The 23,052-nt window shown below is 54.5% G+C and overlaps 3 protein-coding genes across 3 annotated transcripts in view; 2 read left to right on the top strand and 1 right to left on the bottom strand.

The window, feature by feature from the left end:
- Positions 1-4,371, top strand: part of RIPOR2 (RHO family interacting cell polarization regulator 2) — a 108,568-nt gene extending 104,197 nt beyond the window's left edge. Inside the window, 2 exon segments of the mRNA XM_014593364.2 lie at positions 869-959; positions 3,821-4,371. Coding sequence (XP_014448850.2) covers positions 869-959; positions 3,821-3,921 — 192 coding nt within the window. The 3' untranslated portion in view covers positions 3,922-4,371.
- Positions 4,372-8,021: 3,650 nt separating this feature from the next.
- ARMH2 (armadillo like helical domain containing 2) lies at positions 8,022-11,262 on the top strand. Its single transcript, XM_006162633.3, has 2 exons — positions 8,022-8,791; positions 10,550-11,262. The coding sequence occupies exons 1-2, from the start codon at positions 8,527-8,529 to the stop codon at positions 10,975-10,977; spliced, it is 693 nt and encodes a 230-aa protein (XP_006162695.1). The 5' UTR covers positions 8,022-8,526; the 3' UTR covers positions 10,978-11,262.
- A 2,191-nt stretch (positions 11,263-13,453) lies between these two features.
- GMNN (geminin DNA replication inhibitor) overlaps positions 13,454-23,052 on the bottom strand; it is a 9,920-nt gene continuing 321 nt past the window's right edge. The window contains exons 2-7 of the mRNA XM_006162632.3: positions 22,255-22,332; positions 19,130-19,207; positions 17,487-17,634; positions 15,176-15,258; positions 14,794-14,904; positions 13,454-13,860 (exon numbers count right to left, since the gene is read on the bottom strand). Of these exons, the coding sequence (XP_006162694.1) occupies positions 13,702-13,860; positions 14,794-14,904; positions 15,176-15,258; positions 17,487-17,634; positions 19,130-19,207; positions 22,255-22,305 (630 nt within the window). The 5' untranslated portion in view covers positions 22,306-22,332 and the 3' untranslated portion in view covers positions 13,454-13,701. The remainder of the gene's footprint in view (positions 13,861-14,793; positions 14,905-15,175; positions 15,259-17,486; positions 17,635-19,129; positions 19,208-22,254; positions 22,333-23,052) is intronic.

The following is a 23,052-nucleotide window of genomic DNA, read 5'->3' as shown; positions in this document are numbered from 1 at the left end:
ACACAGGTCCCACCTGAACTGTCCCGTGGCTTCTAAGACTCAGGTGGAGTGAAGGCACAGACTCCAAACTAAGCCCCCACCCTTCCAGGCTGTGAGCCCCGAGACAGGTCCCCGCCTTCTCCAGTCCCAGCCACCTTTGGGTTCTGCGTCCTGCCGTCAGCTGTCTCTCGTGTACAGTTTATGTCCTGGACTGCTCCTGCACCACCCGTCAACACGTGTGCACACACACGCACACGTCCACTGCACGCCAACTCAGCTGCTCCCACTTCGGGGAGCGTGCCCTGACCTCCCAGTCCCGTTCTGCCCTCTCTGGGCCCCACCCTGCTCACTACACCATCACTGTCCCCGGTTAGCCCGCGTCTTCCGCTGGAGTGTAGACCCCTGGGTGCCGAGCCGTGCCGGTTGTCAGGAACCCCCCACGCCTTGCAGACCACCTGACTCAGTCGATAGACGCCAGCAGACACCAAGTAGGAGAATCCGTGTGGCTGGTCTTCGTCCCCCTCCAGCCAGGGTGTTCTTAACTTAGCTGTTCGGCGCCGTGGGCCGTGGGGAGCAGCTAGTCAGGGAGGGCCCGTCTGGACCAGCTGCCCGCCCGTCACAGCTCCAGGCCTGCGGTCCCCTAGGAAACAGGGAGTGTGTGGGGTCGTCAGAGCTCCCGCGAACATAGGTACCAGTCTCCGTCCTGGGACCCTAGGCACAGAGCGTCCACGTGGCCCCCACAGCCCGTGCCCTCCGGGGAGGGCCGGGTCAGTGCTGGCCCTGGCTGGACTTGCAGCCCCAGGCATGGTGCTTCCAAGCCCTCCAGGCACTCGGCGCTCGCCAGGCTGGGCCGGGTCTCAGCCGAGCACTACCTGAGCTCCCCCCACAGGCAACTGAGAGCGTCAGGATGCTGGCGACGCTGTGTCAGTCCGACAGCGAGGAGATCAGGAGCGTGGCCTCGGAAACCCTCCTGTCTCTGGGTAAGTGGTTTTCGTTTGGGTTTGGTTTTTGTTTTAAATTTTTGCTATAGGATATGTGCTCTCCAGAGACGGAGAGAGAGTGAGAATCACCCCCTCTCTCCACTCTCCTCCCGGGATTCTGGGCACACAGCCTGGGTCAGGGACTCCAACCGCAGTCAGCCCCGTGGGGTCCAGCTGCCTCACTCAGCACGCTGCCTGCTGACCCAGGCGAGTGTCTGTGTGGTCGCTGGCCTACACGCTCAGGAACCGTGAGGAACAGTCCCCGCAGGCTGTCCACGCACATGCACGCAGCCCAGGGACCGGTGGGCCTCCCTCCCAGCTCCTCGCCCGAGGGTGGCCTGTGCACCCTGGGGCCTCTCTCTGGAGGTCGGGCAGTCGTGCGGTCCAGACAGCAGACCCTAAGCAGAGGAGTGGAGTCTGTGTGTGGCCGGGAGAGGCTGACACTCCCTGGAGGACCACGTGGTTGAGGCAGGGTTGAGGCAGCAGAGATGCACCCCAGGGACACGGAAACCCTCTGTGCCTCGCCCCTGCTCCAGGTCAGTCTCTGCTGCCCTGCTGGCCAGCACCCGCCTGAGCGACACAGGGACATTTCATTCTGGGGGCCCAGAGAGCCTTCCCCTTCACTGTACTTCAGGAAGGACGTGCCTAGCAGGGTCCATGTTGTTCCTTTTAGCAGTGAAGGAGGGCGGGGAAAACCTTTCCTAAGTCTGTGCTGAGGCATGGAAATAGAGGCCAGCTCCTCGGCACAGTGTTTAGGGCAGCGGGATCCCACATGGCCGACCACGGTTCAAGTCCCAGTCGGCCAGCCATGTAACCACTACGCCATCTGCTGGTCCTGCAGAAAAACGTACATGATTTTCCTGGGCCAGTAGGTGGTGTGGTGAGAGTGCTGGGTCTCTCACGGTAGAGCATGAGGTTTGAGTCCCAAACCCAGCAACTCCTGAGCCACTCCAGGCACACGGGTGTGCGTGCCCAAAATCCCAAGAAGAGAACGGAGAAGGGATTGTGGTGTGGCCATGCCCCGTGGGGGATGAGTTCTCACCATCCCTTTCGCTCTGTCTCTCCCCAGCAAACAAACACACCCTAGAGCAAAAGTCAAAAAAAAAAAAAAAACTGTGACCACCGTACGCTCTAGCGTGTAAGGACTGTGCTCCGAAAGCCTTCAGGCACAGCCGGTCCGGAAGGTCCTTGGAGAAAAGCCACCCGAGCGGGTGCGGTACTTAACACCGAGGGAGCCTCGCGGGCTCGGTAACGCCCTGAAAATCCCACTCGGGCGCGGGGCCTTCTTCCTTCCCGCCCGGGTTTCCGCGGCTTCCTGCCGTTGAATAGTCGTTCACCAGCACCCCTCGCCGGTGTCTCTGAAGTGAACAGAACGTCAGGAACAAGAACCCTGCCGTAGGCCGACGTGTGGCCCGGTTCTAGAATTGTAAACCAACCGAGCGGACCGTCAGGGACACCTGGGGCCAGCGGGCGGCGCGGCAGCTAAGGCGGCTGCTCCCGCAGGTCCAGGCACTCCAGTCGCACCCCGGACTCGGTGGCTCGAGACACGTGAGCATGCGTGTGCGTGCCCCAAATCCCGAGAGGAGAATAGAGGAAAAGGGGTTGAGGAACGTCCATTCCCCCGGATGGGAAATGGCAGCAGTGAAGGGCCATGAAGGGCCAGCCCTGTACCTTCGGCTGAGGAGCCAGAGCCCATGTGGCAGCTGTGGTTCGATCCTAACCCCAGCAGCTTGCAGAGCACGCCAGGTGCACATGCAAGAGCCCCCCAATCCCAACAGCTGGGAGAGATGGAGAAGAGACCGCACGGGCCACGCCCCCCGGGGTGCTTTCTGCTCCCCCCCTTTGGCTAGCATAAACAATAAGGACGGGAGGTGTCTTTCAAAGGCCGGGGGGCTCCTCCTCTGCGTCACACCTGGCCCTCTTCTGCTCTCTGGCATTAGCTCAGAAGTTCTAGGCTGTTCCAGACATTTCCTGGAAAGCGGCATCCTGACAAGATTCAGGAGACTTTGTCCTCCCTTTTTTACTTTCCCTAAGAGATATTTTATTTAACTTTATTTTAATTTGACCTGAGAGGGACAGAGTGAGAAAGAGAGAAATGAGGAAAGTGAGGAAGCAAGATGCCAGGTCCAGGACGCACATCCGGTCGGCCATGTGGGAGTCCAGTGCCCTTAGCCACCACGCCACCTGCCAGCCCTGTTTTTTTGTTTGTTTGTTTTTTGTTTTGTTTTGTTTTTTTTGGAGAGATTTTCACTGTAGGGCGCGTGCGCTCGCCAGACAGACAGAGAGAGACATAGAGACAGAAAGCGAGAAATCACCCCCCAGGGGGGATGGTCACGCCGCAATCCCTTCTCCTCCATTCTCCTCTTGGGATCTTGGGCATGCACGCGCACGCGCCCGGCGTGAGTTTTAAGCCACCAGGTCCGGGACACGAACCGCGGTCGACTACGTGGCAGTCCAGCGACATAGCCATTACGCTAACTGCTGGTTCCCTGTTTGTTTGTTTTTTAAGAGAGACTTTTTGCTATAGGGTATGTGTGCTCACTGGAGACACAGAGAGACAAGAGACAACGCGAGAAATCGTCACACCACAGTTCCTTCTCCGTTCTCCTCTCAGGATTTTGGGCATGCACGCACACGCGCCCGGTGTGAGTTTTAAGCTGCTGGGTCTGGGACTCAAACCCCAGTCAACTGCTTGGGAGTCCAGTGACATAGCCATTACACCATCCACTGGCCCCATGACTTTGCCTTTCCTAAGACAGAGTGCAGTGTAGACGCCATCCTAGACACGGGCTGCGGAGTGAGGCTGCTGTGCGTGCAAAGGTGGCCGGACTTGGGGCTCACCCGCACTTCCCTCTCTGCAGGAGAAACCGGGCGGCTGGCCTACGAGCAGCTCGACACGTTCCCCCGGGACTGCGTGAAGGTCGGAGGGCGCCCCGGGGCTGAAGTGGCCACCGCCTTCTAGTCGGCAGCGAGCTCTGCCCTGAGTTCTGCCTTCCCGCCGTCTCACTGTCTCACCGCCCCATCGCCCGGCTGGGGCCATGGCCCTGGATGTCTGGCACGCCCAGGTCTGCCAGGGGGACTGGGAATGTCACCTGGAGGGAGGATGGCGGTCCCAGCACCTGCCCGCTCGTCCAGGCCGACGGAGGGGGCCACGTGTAACAGAGCGGGTCACGTCGTCCGTCGCGTCTGACCGTACTGAGTGCGTCCTCCTACTACGGATGGGTGTTGAATAGCCATCTCGATCCTGTTTCGGAAGCCCTACACGCTTGGGATCACACGCTACTCCAGTAAAGGCCATACGCTTGCAGTATTTTCTGTCGTGTCCTCAGGGTTGAGTGACCCCCAACTCCCTAATTTTACTATAATTACAAAGCACCAAAAAAAAAAAAAAAAATTATTTTTGAAGACTGCCTGCAGATCCTGGCAAGTGTTTAACCCTTGAGTTTACCCTCGGGAGCCCCCACTCTTGCCTCCTACTCCTTTTCTCCACCCTGAAATTTCCGAGCTGGTGTCCTCGCTCTGGTTTAAGGGTGAGGTGACTGACGCAGAGCCTCCCACCGGGGTGCCTCTGCCCTCCACCTCCAGCAAAGTGCGACACTTACGCTCTTCATTTCTAGCAAACGAGAGCTGTTTTACGGCGCTCTCACCAGGGGCCCTTTGCTGCTACGACAAATCAAACCAAAAGCAGTAGCCAAGCTCGGGCCGGCAGGTGGCGTGGTAGGTAAGGTGCTGGACTCCCACCTGGCTAGCGGTTTGAGTCCTGGACCTAGAGCCTAGGAAATCATGCCGGGCACGTGTGCACACGTACTCAAAATCCCAGGAGGAGAATGGAGAAGGGACTGCAGCATGGCCACCTCCCCCTGGGAAGGCGACTTCTCACTTTCCTTCTCACTGTCTCTGTCTCTCTGATGAGAGCACACGCCCTATGGCAAAAGCTTAAAAAGAAAGGGAAAGAAAGCCATGACGCTGCGCGGAGGGTGGAGAGGCTGAGAGAGCCTAACCCTGTGGGCAGGGGTCGGAGGTGTTGGCGGTGTCTCCTGCTTCGGGAAAGTGACCATGTGGGAGGAAGGAAAACACGCCCAGGGATGGTCGCTACCCAGAGAGACGCCTCTCCACCAGCTGGGGCTGCTCCTCGGGCCACGCAGTTAAGACCAGGACTCCCACAGCACTCCCCGTCAGGCTAGCACGCTCTCAAACGGAGAATTTGCAGGACACGCGTTGGCCTGTGGTCGGTCCGACCGTCTTCCAGTCACGCGTGCACAACGCGCAGTGTGCCGAGCGTCCTCCGTGGGCGTGAGCCACGACTGCGAATCTCAGCCGTACTCCAGGTGTGTTCACGGACAACATTTAGATGTTATTTTAAATACCTACATTTCAGCAAAACGTCTAAAACGGACTCATTTCATTTTTAAGTGAAAATTGTTTGCCAGACTTCTGGTCAACTGTGAAGGTCGGTGTACAAATCTGTACATTTGTACATACCATCCGTGCGCATCCTCCGGCAGCGACGTGCTCCGACATGCGTGCACCCCGCTACGTGATTTCAGTAGCTCTTTCTCAATAGAAAGTCAAATCACAGACGTTATAGGCTTTTAGTTCGGTTCGTTTTCATTTGATTCGTTTGTGTTTTGAATATTGCATGAGAAATACCACCTCTTTTGTACTTTAGTTTTGGTTTGGGGTGCTTTCAGTCCTGTGGCATTTGTAGTCATCACTCTTTCAGTCATGTAAGTTAAAGTAAAACTTATTTTGAATTACCGTCTCATGGACAGAGTCTGCAATCTCTGTTCCAAGTGCTCTTCTTGAAGCGGTGTCTGCAGCATACACGCCTCACCCCCCCTGGGGATTGTTTTTCCCTTGAAGTCCCTTCCCCTGGGAACAGGACAGAACTCTGGGATCCGCAGAGCTGAATGGAGAGAAGGCTTGTCCGCGTGGCGTCCCGCGGCTCCGAGCAGACTTGGCTTCGGGGTACGTAGAACACCAGCGTAGCCGCGTGTCCCAGCCCGAGCCCGGACCTGCATCAGCGCAGGCCCCGAGGAGCCCAGTCCTTGGCAGGTGCTTGCAGGGACTCTGTAGCAGTGAGTGCCTTCAGAGTCGGCAGTAACCAGTCTGCCCTGGGGTTTGGTGCTGTGTCACCGAACTGCCTCGTCACTCCACAGCCCTGCACAGTAACTGTAACCCCAAATGCAGGGAACACCTGTGCTTCTCACCGGGCCAGAGAAGCCGTGGGCTGGACTGGGGCACGCTGGACCCGCTGGGGAAGAGCCCGGTGTGCATCGCAAGACCGACCGCGCAGTCCTGGCTGGCTGGGACCACGGTGGGTCACAGCGGAGTCTGGCCATTAAGTGTGCCTCTTTGTCTTTCTCTTTCTCATGGAAATAAACTTACAAAAAGAGAGAAAGTCACACCTACTGGCATGGTGGTTAAAGGCACTGGATGCCCACATGACCAGCCGCGGTTCGAGTCCCAGAGCTGGCAGCTTGCTTTCTCACTTTCCCTCTCTCTCTGGTGAGAGCACATGCCCTATGGAAGATTAAATAAGAAGAAGAAACAAAATTAAATGATTATTCTTTAAAAGGGGAAAGGGGGCATTAAAAAGTTACTCAAATTAAAAAATCTTTTTGCCTCTGACATTTTCTTGGAGATTACTTCTTATTAAGCAGCTATTGCACTTTGGCTCTGAGAAAGCTCTGAGGCGCTGGCCCCAGAGCCTGGTGGGTCAGGGGGCCAGATCCCACCCGGTTGATCACGCCGATTGACCCCAACGGCTTAAAGACAGCACCGGAGGCCAGCCGGCAGTGTGGAGGCCAAGGCACTCGGATCCCACACGCCCGACTGCCGTTCGAGTCCTAGACCCGGCAGCCTGAGAAACACACCAGGCGTGCACACGTGCCCGAAACCCTGCAGGGAGACGGGACGAGCTGCAGCAGGACCAGCCCCGGGCGGTGCTTTCTCGTGTTGTCTCAGAGAGTGCACACGCCGCCCAGTAAATGAAAACAAACGAACCACGGGCACAGGTGCCACGAGCCCGAGACCCAGCAGGGTGGACAAGGAGGCGAGCCCGGCACTGAGCGCCCCTGAGAAGGGCTTTCCCCGCCCAGCCTCCGGGAAGCACGCGCACCCTCGGCTATAAAGAAGTTCTGGGCAGGGAACGGTAGTGGTCTGCTGAAAAGCAGGTCTCTGGGCACCAGCACATGGCACAGTGGTCACATCGCTGGACTCCCACACGGCCAACCGCAGTTCGAGCCCTGGACCGGGTGGCTGCCTTTCCCTCTCCATCTGTCTGTCTGGTGAGCACGTGTGTCCTGTAACAGATTCAACACAGCCCACGTAAGGTGCTCACACCTAAGTCCACACTGAGCAGCGGGATGGGGTCAGTGCATCCGCCACCTGAGAGAGATGCACAGACGCAGGAGAACGCCCGGGCATTCAGACACGGGACACGGTACCATGACAGACACGGGACACGGTACCATGACAGACTCCCACTGCTAAACTCACCGGGCCCCAACCCAGGCAGCTGTCCTCGGCCGACCTGCACGCCTTCGGGCCTGGAGTGGAGCCTTTCCTATTTGAAATCCTCACTTTCCTGTTAGAACTTCTCTTTTCCTAAATGATAATAACAATAAATAAATAATTCTTTAAACAATAAAAACGACCCCTGTAGGCACGTTTGGCAACTCTTCCCAGAGCTATGCTGTAAAAGGGTGGAGGGGCCCGGCAGGGCCGTGGTGGCTCAAAGCGTGGACTCCCACACGGCCGACTGTGGTCGAGTCCTGGAACTACTGACTCGCTTTCTCGATTTCTGTTTTGTTCTTTCTCTTTTTTTTCTTTCAGAAGTTTTTGCTGTAGGGCGCATGTGCTCGCTGGAAAGACAGAGACAGAGAGACAGAAAGTGAGAAATCGCCCCCCAGGGGGGATGGTCACGCCGCAATCCCTTCTCCATTCTCCTCTCGGGATCTTGGGTACACACGCACACGCGCCCGGCGTGAGTTTAAGCCACCGGGTCCGGGACGAGAACCGCGGTCGACTACATGGGAGTCCAGTGACATAGCCATTATGCTAACTGCTGGTCCCAAGATAATTCTTTTTTTAAAAAAAACAAGTGGGTGAGACGTGAACGCGCAGGGGTGGGGCGAGGCACGGCGGCCAGCAGGCCGTCCGTGTTGGGGAGCAGGTGTGCCCGGTTGTGCCGGAGCCCCCGTGGAGGTGGGCAGGGAAGAAGCGCATGGTGGGCCTGAGCAGGCAGCCCTGGTTAGTCTCCACAGTGGGGTCTCCCTAGCAACGGGGACTTCATGGGGGGACTCGGGACTCCCTCAGTAAGGGGTAGATCCGGGAGGCGGGAAGAGCTCAGGACAGCAGGCGTGGCCGCAGGAGAGGGGCGCGTGTTCCGGGCGGCTCTGCACACAGGGCCGTCACACTGGGGCTCTTCACACCGCGGGGTCCGAGGCCAGGCCAAAGAACACGGTGAGGCCCTGCGACCCGACGGCGTCCCGGCAGCAGCGTCCGTTCTGGGGTTGCTAAGAGGCAGTTCCAGAGCTCGGCCGGAGCGCGGCCCTTCCAGGCGATGGCTAAGAGACGGTTTTTCGGTAGGCGAGTTTGGGTCCGGATCCGCAAGTGCTTTGTGAGGCTGCGTGAAAGCCTCCGGGAGTTCTGGAGTGTCACCGTGAAGGGCCTCTTCGTCGCGAGGGAGGAGGAGCACGTCTCTTCGACCGAGAGCATTTTTCACAAAGACAAGATCACGGCGCTCGGCCACGTGCTGAGGAATGACTCTGTCCGCGTGGAGCGCAGGGCGCAGGCCGCGCAGAAGATCGGGCTGCTGGCCTTCACGGGTACGCAGCTGGCCCTGCGGGCGCTCGGCGTGCCAGGACCCCGACTCAGCCAGCTGCGTGCCAGGCCTAGTCCCACACTTCAAAACTCCCCTTTGAGTATTAGGTTTTGGGCCTCGGACCAGCAGCGTGAAAATCACCGCGGCATGTGTGTGTGTGTGTGTGTGTGTGTGCACACCCCACACACACACGTCCTGAGAGGGGGGCGGAGGAGGAGGGATTGTGGCGGGGCCACCCCTCCATGCGGTGGGGGGACTCCTCAGTCCCTCTCTCTGCGCCGCTCTCTGGTGAGCGCTTGCGCCCTAAAATCCAAACAGAAAAGGAGGCCAGGTTCTGGTCCTCACACCAGCAAAGGCACGCCCCGCTGCCGGTTCAAGGCCTCCCGTTCTAGCCGAGCGTGTTCCGTGTTCACCGTCCGTTTCCGTAAACACGTGCTCGGCATGCATCAGTCCTCAGTCACACGCAGAGGTCTGTCTGAGCTGGCACCACTCAAACCCAGTGCTGTGCTTCAGTGCCGAGTAAGGCTGAGTACTTCCTATCTTGTAAAAATACGCGACCCAGGCAGGTCTCGGGAAAATTCTAAGGACGCAGCGCTCTCAGAACGGCTGTGAGAAAGCCGCAGGTGCGTCGCGAGGGGCGGCAGTTCTAGAAAGCAAAGGCAACCATTTAGACTCCGGCTGCTCTGAGGGCCTGAGGAGCAGGCTCCTTTCTGGGGGAGAGGCTTTTGCTACGGGGCACGTGCACTCGCCACAGCAACAGAGACAGAGACCAAAAGCTAGAAACGGCCCTTCTCCTCAGGATTCTGGGCACGCACGCGCACCCGGAGTCTCAAGCCTCCAGGTCCAGGACTGGCTGCACTGTGCCTCGGGAGGGTCCAGTGACATAGCCATGACGCCATCTGCCAGTCCCTGCAGAGTTAGCGGGCGGGACTGTGGCGGCGTAAGAGCTAAGGGGAAGCAGCGGCATGAAAGCCCAGTGGCTAGAACCCGGGCAGCTGTCTGCTCGCCTCACCGTGTAAGCACCTTTCATCCAGTGCCTGCTTTGGCTGGTACCTTGACAGTTCGAGGTTTGAAACAGGAAGATCTGGGGTTCGGGCATACGGTGGGACAGACTCCAGGACCAGGCTGGGGCAGAAGCCAGAGCTAGAAACCCCAGCCCGGCCGAGGTCGGGTGACACACGTGTACACACCACTCAGGGCCGCTCCTGCAGCCAGACGCCGGCGTGGCTGCTCTGCCCTGGGGTTTTCTCGGCACTTCTGGCTTTTCCAGTACCGAGACAGAGGACGAGGCTGGAGGGGGGCCACTACACCACACGGCCTGGTTTTATCCTCCTTGAAACGCTCCCAGGTACTCGACTCAAGGGACCAGGGAGTGGCCTGGGTGGGAGGGGGCTTTGTTTTTCGTTTGAATGTGCCATAGGGCACACGCTGCCCCCACTGGAGAGAGACAGAGACCTCTAATCTCCTCCTGGGGTTCTGAGCACACGCGTGCACATACCTGGTGTGTTTTTCAAGCCACTGGGTCCTGGGCTCAAACCTTGCAGTCAGCCACGTGGGGTTCAGCCACATGGGGTCCAGCCGCCTGGGTCACCACCTGCCGGCCTGGCGAGCTTTCTCGTCTGCAGCACAGGAGCGGGAGACACAGAGGAAAATCGGTATATCCGGAGTGCGGCTGTCGGAGCACGCCAGCAAGCCAGACAGCGCTCCAAGTACGTCCCGAACACACCAGAACTTCCGGACACCAAGTGCTTTCTTTTCACAGGAGGACCCGTCGCCGGGAAGTTTGCAGCCGAGTACATGAGGGAAGTGGCTGACTTGCTGCGGAAGCCGGAGGTGACCCCCAAGGCAAAGATCCAGCTTCTCCAAGGCCTCGCCTGCTGGTGTTACTTGAACCCTGTCGCCCAAAGGAGGGCCAGGCAGCTGCAGTTTCTTCCGACTCTCATTAGTTTTTTTGAAACCAGACTCGAGTCCACTAAGAAAAGTGAGATCAGCAGCTGCCACCTCCTCAAGTTCTGGACGTGCTACTCGCTCTCCGTCATGGCCTGCAACAACCTGCCTCTCATCAAGGAGCTCAAGGAGAACGGTATCCTCAAGTACCACCTGCAGGCCATGGCCACCGAGAACTGGTCAGGGTGGTCCGAGAACTTTGCCGAGGTGCTCTACTTCCTGATCGGCTTCCACAGGAGCTGAGTGCTCCGCACCGTGGTGACAGCTTCCTGTGCTACCGGGCTGCCCGGAGCCCCAGTAAAGGTCGGTCCACACTTGACTCTGCGCGCTTCCTTTTCAGGCTAGCGATGGCCCGACGCGACGTTCGCAGCGCGGGTTCTCATGGTTAGCTGGCACTGACCGCTCTCTGAACACCCGAGGGCCGACCCCACAGCCGGCGGTGAGGAGAGCTGGATTCCGCAAGGCCGATGGTTCACATCCTGGCACGTGTGCGAGCGTGTGCCCCAAATCCCCAGATGGAGAAACGGAGTGTGACCACACCCCACTGGCCCCCCCCCCCCCCCCGTCTCCCTCTGGCAAGCACACGTGTCCTCACGAGTATGTGCTCTCCTATGGGAGCAAGACCAAATCACGCAGGTGAGTACAACGGGACCAGCAGATGGCCTTAGTTACCTTGTTGAACTCCCACATAGTCAGCCGCGGTTCGAGTCCCAGGTCTGCCAGCTTAGAACTCATGCTGGGAGCAGGTGTTATGCGTGCCCAAACTGCTGAAGATGGAGGGATTGCAGCCTGGCCATCCCCCGGGGCTGATTTCTCACTGTCTCTGGCAATACGTGACCGATAGCAAAAATCTGAGGAAGAAAGACATAATGGGGTGCAGGGTTACAAAATCACGGGGCTGGAGCTGGAGCGTGACCCCGCTGCCCCGAGATGGCCAGTGAGAACTGTCTCTCAAGTTGACTCGAAGGTCTATTTCATTGGTCGGCCTGGGGCCTGGTGGCTGTGGGAGATGGACCCCACATGGATGTGTGCAGTTCAAGTCCCAGACCCAGTGGCTGGATAAACATGCCGGGCACGTGTATGTGCTCGCTCACCCAGTCCTGGTAGGGTGGAGAGACAGAGGGAGGATGGTGGCATGGCCATTCCCCATGGGGGAGGGGGTTCTCCTCTGCTCAAGAGAGCATCCAACCTTTGGCAAAAAAACCCATGGATCTCGTATTGATTCCATGTTAGGTTCTTATAATACTGCCTATTTCCTTGGTGATTCTTAAGGAAGTTTTTCATTCACTTCTTCCATGAGAGAAGCAAAGAAAGAAAATCACCCCCAGCAGGGCCTGAGCACCACGACCTACCGCGGCCTCAGGCAGCCTCAGGCCAGGGTACACCGAGCCTGGCGTGCTCAGACTGCCGCGGCGTTGCCCTACTCCTGCCCTACTGTCTGGGCCCTACACTGTCCCGTAAGCCTGAAGGACAGGGCTGGGAGAGCTTCGGGGTAGCTACCGTGTGGACGCCACTGGAGCGCGCCCAGAGAGCACCAGGGCTCCCCGTCCCTGCCCAGCGCTTCCCCGCAGTTCTTTTTTTTTTTGGAGAAGTTTTTCCTACTGGGCGCGTGCGCTCGCCAGACAGACAGACAGACAGAAAGCAAGAAATCACTCCCCGGGGGGATGGCCACGCCGCAATCCCTTCTCCTCCATTCTCCTCTCGGGATCTTGGGCACACACGCACACGCGCCCGGCGTGAGATTTAAGCCACCGAGTCCGGGACACGAACCGCGGTCGACTATATGGGAGTCTAGCGACATAGCCATTACGCTAACTGCTGGTTCCCACAATACATTTTTTAACATTAAACAGAAATAGCAATATGGGTCCAGCAGGTGGCATGGTGGTTAAAGCACTGGATCCCACATGGCCAACTCTGAGGTCTGAGTCCCAGACCCAGCACTTGAAAAACACACTGGGCCTGCATGCAAGCATCCCCTAAATCCTGGGAGAGCTGAGAAGGGTATGGCGCGGCCACCTGCCCTGGAGGGAGAGTCCTCACTGTGTCTCTGTCGAGCCCAAACACCCAGCAACATGCACCCCATCCCCGCCCTGGCAGTCTGTGCCTGTGCGAAGCCCCCCCCGGGGTGGTCCGTGCGCACAAACTGCCCGCCCCTCGGTGAACACACACTCGGCCCATGCTGCTCGCTTCGCAGTGTCCTCTTCCCTCCTTCCCTGCTCAGACCTTCCACATGGGAGCCCGTACTCAGGTCTCGTCCTCTTACCCCTGCCTGCCTACCCTGCGGTCTCTACCGCTGTGAGTAAACAGCAAGTCTTAGCTGTCACCTCTTCTGCGTCTTCACTGGGCTCCACCTGCCCACCTGACTTCGCTAGGCGACCACCACCACCCACCACCCTGTGCTTCTTAAACAGGGCGACTGTACCTAAGTCAGCCGAGCCTGCCCCTGGCTAGTCAGATCCACCTGGGAAAGTTTTGGAAACTGGATTCTCATGCTCCATTCCAAAAGCCACTCAGCGAGGGTATCCAGGTATGGGATCTGAAATCAAGTGTTTACCAAGAACATGAGGTGTAACCAGACTTGGGAGCTCAAGCTTGAGCTCTCTAAGTCTAGAGAGAAATTCATTTCTTGTTTCCTCCGAGATAGCTACAGAGGAAAAGAAAGAAAACATAAACATGCAGACTCTTCATATGTCTTCCAAAATACGCACACGTGTTCGACAGGAGACTGAAATTTCACGTTTATTTAGAATATACACAAGCCGTGCCTGACAACTAAGAAAATACTATTTACATAAAACACTGCAGATTTAAAATACACAGTATTTGTATTAGTACAGTAGGGCCCAGGACTCACACTGAGCTTTACTCCACCTGCGCGTTACGCGGTTTACCCGCTCTGTTACAAACAACGCCAGTGGGGGCAGACCCCGGCAGCCGGCACCCCGCGTCACACAGCAGTGAACCTCACGTGCGCGGCCTGGGGTCTGTGGAGGAAGAGGCGGGGTCTTCAGCGTGCCTGCCAGTTTCCGGGTCTTCCGCTTCAGAATCCTCACCCGGTTCTTCAGAATCAAATTCTTGACTATCCGGGGAGTCAACGTCATTCAGGGGTTCGCCGGTCAGTCTCTTTAAAAGAACCAACCAACCGTTCGTTACAGAAACTTTAATACCCAAGCCCACTGTCAGTTACTGACTGTCGGTTACTGACGCCACGCCCACAAGGTTGGAAGGAGACAGATCCTTTTCTTCCCCCCGGAAACTCACCCCACCGTCTGTCTCCACCACGCCGAGTGGAGTTCCAGCAGCTTCACGGGGTTACGCGTGCTACTTTCTCTAGACACGGAAATGCTCTCGGAATACAAGTTAAAGGGCTGCCAGCGAGCCGCATGAAGAACGCAGTGCCCTAAACGGCCTGGCCTGTCTCAGACAGTTAAGGGGTACCGTGGTACTCCAAGCCCGAACCTCTAAGGCAGGGCTGCGGTGGCACGGAAGGTCAGGCATGGGGAAAGCTTCCATTTGGAAAACTTTCCGACGAGCAAGATGGATTTTTCACTTACAGACGTAAGTTAAGACCTGTCCTAGGCCAGTCTAGGCCAGTACCAGTTACTAGGCTAATTCACACACTGGCTACTCAAGGTTTTAAGTCACCTAAACCGCCAAATGTATTCAGCGCACCAATTAAGTTTCATAAATGACAGTAACGTCACCTAGTAATTAGAGTAAAAACGACCTAAAAGCGTGCCAACTCTTAGTCACTTCCCATATATTTCTCAAATATTAAGTTAGTAACTCCGAGGAGACGGGTATTCTCTTGCTGCACAGGAACAGCTACAGCAGTCCCTGGCTTCCTGCACGGACAGCTGTCCTCCTGCCACAACCCATTCCATTTCCAAGTCTCACAAAACAGACATTCTACTCCACTGCAGACGAGGAGAACCAAGTCCGGACAGGATCTAACAAACACGTCACGTTACGTCCTGCAGGGAGCTAAGACGCAAAGCCAGAGCCGGAGCCGCCCCGTGCGCAGGACAGACCATGAACCGGAGTAGGGAAGCCCACCTCGATGACCTCCGCCATGTGCCGCGCGTGCTCGGCCAACTCTGCCAGCTCCTCGTTCTCCTTCTTCAGGCGGGCGATCTCACTGTCCTTCTGCTCAATTTCTTTGTGAAGCTGTACAACACGAACAAGGCTCAGCGGTGTAGAAGCCACAGCGCACACCAGACCCTAGGCCTCCAGGGCACGACCCTGGGGGACACGCAGCACGCTGGCTGGCTCTCAGCCTGGCGAGGCCTGCGTTTCCGTGTAACCCTGGTAACGCAGCTACCTTTCACTTCACCTTCCAAGGCCGCGTGGAGCCGCCCCGTCCTGCCCTGGCTGTGCTGCGCGGCAGAGGACGCGCCCCGAGTCGCTCCAAGTGGCAGAGATCAGACTAGGTACGTACTTTCTCATTCTCCTGAAGTGCCTCATAGAGAGCCTTCCTCCGCTTTTCTGCCACTTCTTTCCAATACTGAGAAGACGGATTCTCTGAAATAAATATTTCACATGTAACTGAAGTGTCATTACTGGAAAAACGCCCAGACCTTTTCTACTGTAAAATATCTTCCAAAGTCACGCAGTATACCCGCGGTACCTACTACCTCCTACAAGTGGGAGCGCGCCAATTTCTCTATTGTACGTTCCAACATGTTAAGGGTTTCCATCCTTCAGAGAAAGGCAACAAAAGCACAAGAAGTGCGCACACACCTTCCACCCGGATTGTCGGGGACTTCTGCATCAGTTGTTTTGTGTATTTTCGCGTAACACACACATTTTTTAAAAGTCCGGATCAGTTCTTTTGTACGTCGTCCTGAATTCTGGGTGAGATGGAGGCTACACATCATGCCAATCCATCACGCCACTGCAGACGTGAGTCTGACCGTGCGGCTGACACTGCCTACCAGGGTGTCCTTGTGAAGACGCTTCCCCTGGTAACAAGTAACCTGTGAGGTAAGATGCTAGTCTGCGCCAGTACCTCGTCCGCCACAACCTTCCCCAGTTCTACCTCCACTGGTAGCTCCTATCTACACCCATACTTCTACGCTGAGAGAAAACTAGTAATCAGTTTACATCATTTCTCCTACACGTGCGAATTGGCATTATTCCTTAAAAACTTTCCACACGGCTGGCAGGCGGTGTGGTGGATAAGGGCGCTGGATTCCCACGTGGCCAACCATGGGTCAAGTCCCAGACCTGGTGGCTTGCTTTCTCGCTTTCCCTTTCTCTCTCTCTGGTGGTCAAATCAAAAAATACTAACAAATGGAATTAAGTAAATAATTCTTAAAAAAAAAAAAAAACCTTTCCACCGCTATCTTTTTTTTTTGGAGACAAAAGGCAAGAAATCGCCCCCTGGGGGGATAGCTATGCCTCATCCCTTCTCCTCCATTCCCCTCTTGGGATTTTGGGGGCATGCATGCACATGCACCCGACCTGGGTTTCGTGCCACCGGGTCCAGGACTTGAACTGCAGATGGCCATGAGTAGTCCGGTACCTTAACCACTACACCACCTGCTGGCCCCTTGTACGCCACTCGAAATCCGTACTTAGGGGACCAGGACGTGGTGCAGAGGTCAAGATGGCCCACTGAAATCCCGTCTCTCACCCTCCTCCTGGGGGCGGGGCATGCACACGTACACAGCCAGTGCAATTTTCAAGGCACCAGGTCCAAGACTGGGTCGGCACCTTCACCACACCGCCTGCTGGCTCCTGTACGGCTTTCTCTAAACTACTACACCACCACCGACACGAACTTAGTACACTTCAGGACTTCTCTGCAGTTCTTTTAATTCTTACAATATGTTCTACCAAGGGCCTACAAAGAGTTTTGTGTTCAAGTTTTTATTTTGGCATTTCGATTTATCTCTACCAGTCCCCACAGATCTAACTTTACCCAAATCAGACATGAATGTAACAAATCACGTTTATTCTGTAACGTTGTTAAAAAGCTTATTTTTCTATCCAGTCCATCTTTCTTCATTTTGCCTTTTAAAACCTTCCTGGGGCCAGTCGATGGCATGGTGGTTAGGGTGACTGCAGCCCGTGTGACCGAGTGTACAGGACAAGAACCGGGGACCTGGGAAATTTGCCAGGCACATGTGGGTGCATGCCCAGAATCGCACGAGGAGAATGGAGGAGAGGGATGACAGTGTGTCCATCCACCCTGGAGGGTGCTTCCTCACTTTCCCTCTGGAGAATGCATCTGCACTGCAACAAAGGAAAAAAAGAAAAAGAAGAAACCCTGTCTACTTAGCTCCTTCACTATCTTCCAGGCCACGTGGACCAAGCCCACATGCTCACTGGGGCGAAACACTCGTCTTAGTCCCTCTACTTCAGCTGTTTCTACGACGTTCTCTATCACTTCACATTCTCCTGGAACATCCAAATTCCTTTCTTACTTCGAATTCTTCCTCTCCACATTTGTGAAACGCCTCCGTCCAAGTCTTCTAAACGTGGATGTGCACGGCCATCTAACATCGGAGCTACATAGGAGCTGCGGCTCTGCCCTCGGTATGGCACTCAGAGCTGGGTCCTGCCGACGGTCACCGGCGCCCACGTCCAGTCAGGGTTTACGACGACACGGGAACGACCGAGAACGTGTAAGTGACGCGTCCACCAGTACCCCACACCGAGGCACAGCAGGCACGACTCCTTAGCGGTACTGACACATGCTCACCTTAGCATTCCAAATTTAAAGGTAGTTATATAGGTTGATGTACCTTTAATCATAAGATCAAAAGCTTCCTGGGTGACTCCTTGGAGATGTTTATTCTCACTGTATTCTGAACCGGTAACAACTCTGGAGCTGGAAGTCTTGGCTGGCAACTGGTCATTCTGATGTTTCCTTTTGGATAAGCCTTTGGACAACTGCAATGGAAACAATTAATCTCACTTGCCCTAACTCAATGAACAAGAAAGCTGGGTGGGGCCCAGCCTCTGTGCGGCCGCATACAGTGCCCTGTAGGGCTAGAGGCGGCATGGCAGACCCGGGTTCAGATCCCCAGGCGGACCCAAGAACATGCCAGGCACCTGTGTACACCCACGGAGCTGGAGGGCCTCCCTCTAGTGCATACGCTCATGTGCACACACGCTATTGACAGAAGCTGGTGGTCCGTCATCTGTGTGTTTCAGAACAACTTACTGGACCTGCCCATGGCCAAGGGGCTAGGGGACCAGATCTGACCATGGCTCAGATCCCCTTCCTGGTGCCTGAGGAACGCTTCAGGGAGGGGATGCTTTCTCCGCCACCCCGCCGTCTGGCCAGCACACGCCCCTGGCCCTCCTATAGCCGGGCAGGCCTAGCCACAGCGGCCCGCTTGGATGCCACGTGCAAGGCTGGGGCTCAGGTCCCAGGTCACCCCGAACGCACCGAGCTGCAAGACTTGGGACACAAGGGGGTCGTGGGACAGGAGACCCTCTCGTGAGAAAACTAACAAAACAAAAATGAAAACGCTAAATTCAAAAGGTAAAATTATACTTTAGTCATTTTATTTGCAGCAACGATCAATCAGACTTGGGTCTGACTCTTAACTAAAATGACTATTGCTGTACTCACGTACTGTAGTTAAGTTAAATATCATGAAAATGCAATACTGTATTTCTTTTTAAGAGAGAGTTTTGTTTGTTTGTTTTTTACTATAGGGCACGTGTGCTCGCCACAAAGACAGAGAGACAGCAAGAAATCACTCCCTGGAGGGAGGCCAGGCCTCGACCCTGTCTCCTCCATCATCCTTCCGGGATTTTGGACACGCACATGAGTTTTAAGCCACTGGTCCGGGACTCAACGGCGGTCGGCCACGTGGAGTCCAGTGACGTAACATTATGCCGTCTGCTGGTCCAGGATACTATGTTTCCAGCCTGCAAAGTCCAATCACGTTCATCCACGCTTCCAATTACATACCGGGATAAACCAAGGGATCTAACACGTCATTCTCGAAACATGAAAACGCTACTCCTAGGGCCAGCAGATGGCACGGCTGTCGAGGTGCTGGACCCCCACGTGGTTGGCCACGGTCCGAGTCCCGGACCCAGCAGTTCACTTCTTCGCTGTCTCTCCGGCGAGCACATGTGCCCTGTAGCAACTTTTAAACTATTTATAACAAACTTTAAAACAAAACCAAAAAACACTACTCCTACAGGATAATCCACAACTTACTACATCATTCCAGTTCACCAGTAGTCATAGTGATTTTAACTTCCTACCGTGAAAACAACACTTGCACTCCCATATTCTTTGGGAACGTATACTTCCTTATTAAGCTATTTGCACATCTCACTGATCTCGGTGTTTCTGACGAGCTCGTGGCAGTGTCCCCAGCTCGGAGGCAGTGTCGCCTGTGCCCGCGTAGCCCCACATACACACCTTGTCTTCTCTTCCAACAAGAGAGCCCGCTGCGGAAGGCTGGATCATCTTCAGGGTCCTCCTCGGGGCGGAGCTGCCCTGCAAGTCAAGGCAATGCGCGGCCTGTCACTGAGCTGCTCAACGGCTTCCGGTCGCCGAGGCTCTACGCAGGTTGTCAGTCTTGGCTCTAACGCCACTCAGGAAGAAAAGGCCCACCCACGACACACATACTTGACTTGTATGGTCGCATCACGCCGTATGTGAAACGAGACACTGCTTTCACCAACTGCCGTACTTGTTACCCCCAAATTCTAACAGGTTGAGGCCATCCTTCAGAATGGATATTGCCATACAGTAAGTAACAACTTTTCTCTCATTTGCCAATTCATCATCCTTAAAGTCCTGAGCCCTAATTATTCGACTCATATGATGATGAAAATTCCAGTACAAACTGAGTAGATGCAAAAATATCTCTCCACGTAACTAGAAAGCACCTGGCACTCTACCAAGAAGCAGACACCCCAACCCCAGGTACGCACTCAGCGCAGACTGACGGGGTGGCGAGGTTAAGCATTTACACTGCCCAGTGGGTCCCCTACTAAAGAAAGAGTCGTCCAGGTCTCCTTCAAAGTCGATTTCTAAACATACACGTGTTCACCAAAAGTTTAACTGGCAGAAAATACTTTACACGAAACCAAGGACATGTGTAATCACCGCCCCCTGGCCCCGCAGGCCGGTCCCCAGCAGCGGCCGCAGTCTCTGTCCTAATGCATTCGTCAGGGGCAGCTAGGTGTGCTCCAGGCACACGAACGTACCCTACAATGGCCAATCTACTGTCTGGGAAACAATACTGCCTGCCTTGTCAAATGTAAACACCTTTCTGTGCATTTCCTGATCTGAGCGCTCCCTTCGTTTTTCCAAAAAAGTCATTAGTTACACTGCCACCGGGGGCAGCGAACAATGGTGGGTGCCCGGACAAGGCTGGCCGAACACGACACCGCCCGGGCGTGGGAAAAGCGCCGCCCCACACCGCCCTTGACAGGAGAGGTCCCCTTTCCCACGCCGATTACTAGCTCCCTGTGTAACTGAAAGACAAACGCAGCCACCGTGGGAACAAACACCACGCCAACATTTCAGATGGAATTTAGATTATAGATCAGTCAACAGGCGCCAGACAAACAGAAGGAAAAAGAGCTTTGGAACCTTAATGACAGGAGGCGGTCATTCAGTTCAATGTTTGTTTTAATTTTCTCATTTGCTATAAGGTGCGTGCACTCATGAGAGGGAGAGATCCCCCCCAAGGGGACGGCCACACTGCAGTCCCTTCTCCGTTCTCCTCTTGCGCTTTTGAGCCCGTGTGTAAAAGCGCCGGGGGTGGTTTTCGAGCCACTGGGTCCGGGACTCGAAAGGCAGTTAGCCACACAGGATTTGGCCGCCTGAACCCCCACACCACCTGGCTGTCACACAGGTAAGAAATCAGAATCCAGCCTTAGGAAATGTAGTATTACTGAGGCCAGCAGGTGGTGGACAGAGGCACTGGACTCACATGTGGCCGACTGCAGTTAGAGTCCCGGACCAGGAAGCTTGCTTTCCCTCTCTCAAAGAAATAGGAAAAGAAAAAGCAAAAGGAAAGGAAAAAGGGAAAGAAAGTTAAGTAATTATTTAAAAAAGAGCAAACACAGTACCATCATCAATGGTCCGTACACAGAGTTGGGTCTGACTGGAGTAACAGACTTCTAGCGCCACAGCCTTGTTTATATCAATAGGTCCTATCTTTCCAGAAAACACTTTAAGTGCACTCATGTTGGAAGCTGGATCCCACATGGCTGACCGCAGTTCAAATCCTGGCTCTAGCAGCTCAGGGCACACAGCTAGGCATTGTGTGCGTGCGTGCATGCGTGTGTGCACGCTCGCGCCACAAGAGGAAACACAGAAGCGTGAAAATCACACCTGACACCTATGTCTGAATGCCCAAAATCCCAAGAGGGGCTGGAGGACAAGAGTCTGGAGCGGCTGTCCCTCCTGGGTGTGAGCTTTTACCCATCCCCGCCCCACCCATCTGTCTCTCTCTGATAAACACACACCCCCCCATAGCAAAAGCTAAGTAAATAATTAATTTAATTAATTAAATAAATAAGCAAACTTTAAAAAGATGATAATCCAATGGAGCTGTGGCCTGTAGCCCAGGGGTACAGACAGCCAGATCTTACAGGGCAGGTCACACAATCCCAGTTCCAGACCCAGAGGTTTGAAAAACATGCCAGGCACCTGTGTGTGCACACCGGAAATTCTACAAGGAGAGAGAAGTGAAGAAGGGAAGAAGCCGGTGCCGGGCCTGCACACACGGTGCTTTCTCACCTCCCTCTGCCTCTCGGCCTCACTCTCTGACAACCACACGTGCCCTCTAGCAAAATAAAAACACATAAATAAACAGTAATGCAGTGGAGAAAAGGGACATAAAGCGAGACTGACCATAACTGACAACTGCTTTGGTTGACAAAGTAAATTGAGATTATATTCTCGTTTCTACTTTTCAATATTTAAAATGTTTTCATAATAAAAGGGTTAAATACACACAAAGCGTGGTGAGAAGTATCACCCTAAATGGATGCTCGTGGGATCAAATTCACAAATTATAACACACATAATTCAAGAGAAATAATGTAAGAATTCTGAGAAAAGGAGGCAAACCAAAACAACCTATCCAAAAGGATCTAATTTCGTTTATCGATGGCTTTTACGTACTCTATTTAAATATTCGGGATAAGAGTTCATATAGGAGTATCAGCAGCGATTCAAGCGTTACAGAGCAAGTTAGACGACCATGAGCATGATGTACCTCTGAAAAAACGTGCAACAGAATGTGAAGTTTGTGGTCAGACACTAATCTGAAGATAACACAGATTTCATATAACCATTTTATGAAATTAGAGATCAAAATCCAAGACATCCCATGTCCATGGGTCAGACTTAATATTCATAATTAAATTTTAAAAGGTTCTCCATTGTTATCTGTCCTTTAAAAATTCAAGGTTTATAGAGCTCATGGTTCATAAAAATCGCAGCCGTGTTACGCTAGGCTAAATGATGTTAGAATTTTTTAACTGCGCGCTTTCCGAAGCAGATGAAGCGATCATAGCACATACCTTCACATTCTCCTTCGTGTCTTCTTGTTCCTGCTTCATACTGGGGTTCATTGTGCTGCTGCAGCTGGTGGGGCACAACTAGGAATTAAAAAGCAGAATATGGTTTGCACCTGAAGTCGGAGTGTACATTTCTGTGCAAAGTACTTACAACGATAAAAATCGTTGGGCACTGGCAGGTGGAATGGTGGTTAAGGGCACTGGACTCCCACATGGCTGACCGCCGTTGAGTCCCGGACCTGGCAGCTTGCTTTCTCACTTTCCCTCTCTTTCTGCCCTCTCTGATCAAATTAAAAATAAATAGATAAGTAAATAAAGTTTTAAAAATTCCTTTAAAAAATTGTATTACTGTATGAAAGAATTATCTTTCTCTCTTTACCCAAACTCAGCCCTGTCAACGAACGATGAGGGCGACTGAAGTCAGTGATTCTTGGTATCTATGTTCTACACACACACACACACATTTTGGGTGAAAAATCCTGTTACAGGGGCCAGCAGGTGGTATAATGGTTACGTTGCTGAGCTCCCATGTAGCCAACTATGGTTCTGGTTTGAGTCCAAGACCCGGCAGCTTAAAACACACGCTGGGCACGTGTGTGTGCGTGCCCAAAACCCCAAGAGGAGACTGGGATAAAATGGACTGTGGTGTAGTCATCACCCCTGGGGCGATTCCTCACCTTCCGTCTCTGTCTGTCTGATGCACACGCCCTATAGCAAAAATCTTCCTCTAATGCACCTAGGTAACATAATGGTGTCCCAATTACATACAAGGACCTCGAAGATCCGAGGAATGGTCAGCAG

Source organism: Tupaia chinensis, unplaced genomic scaffold, assembly GCF_000334495.1.
Source record: "Tupaia chinensis unplaced genomic scaffold, TupChi_1.0 Scaffold140356_1, whole genome shotgun sequence".
Lineage (NCBI taxonomy): Eukaryota > Metazoa > Chordata > Mammalia > Scandentia > Tupaiidae > Tupaia > Tupaia belangeri.
This window is presented reverse-complemented; position numbering and strand designations above follow the sequence as displayed.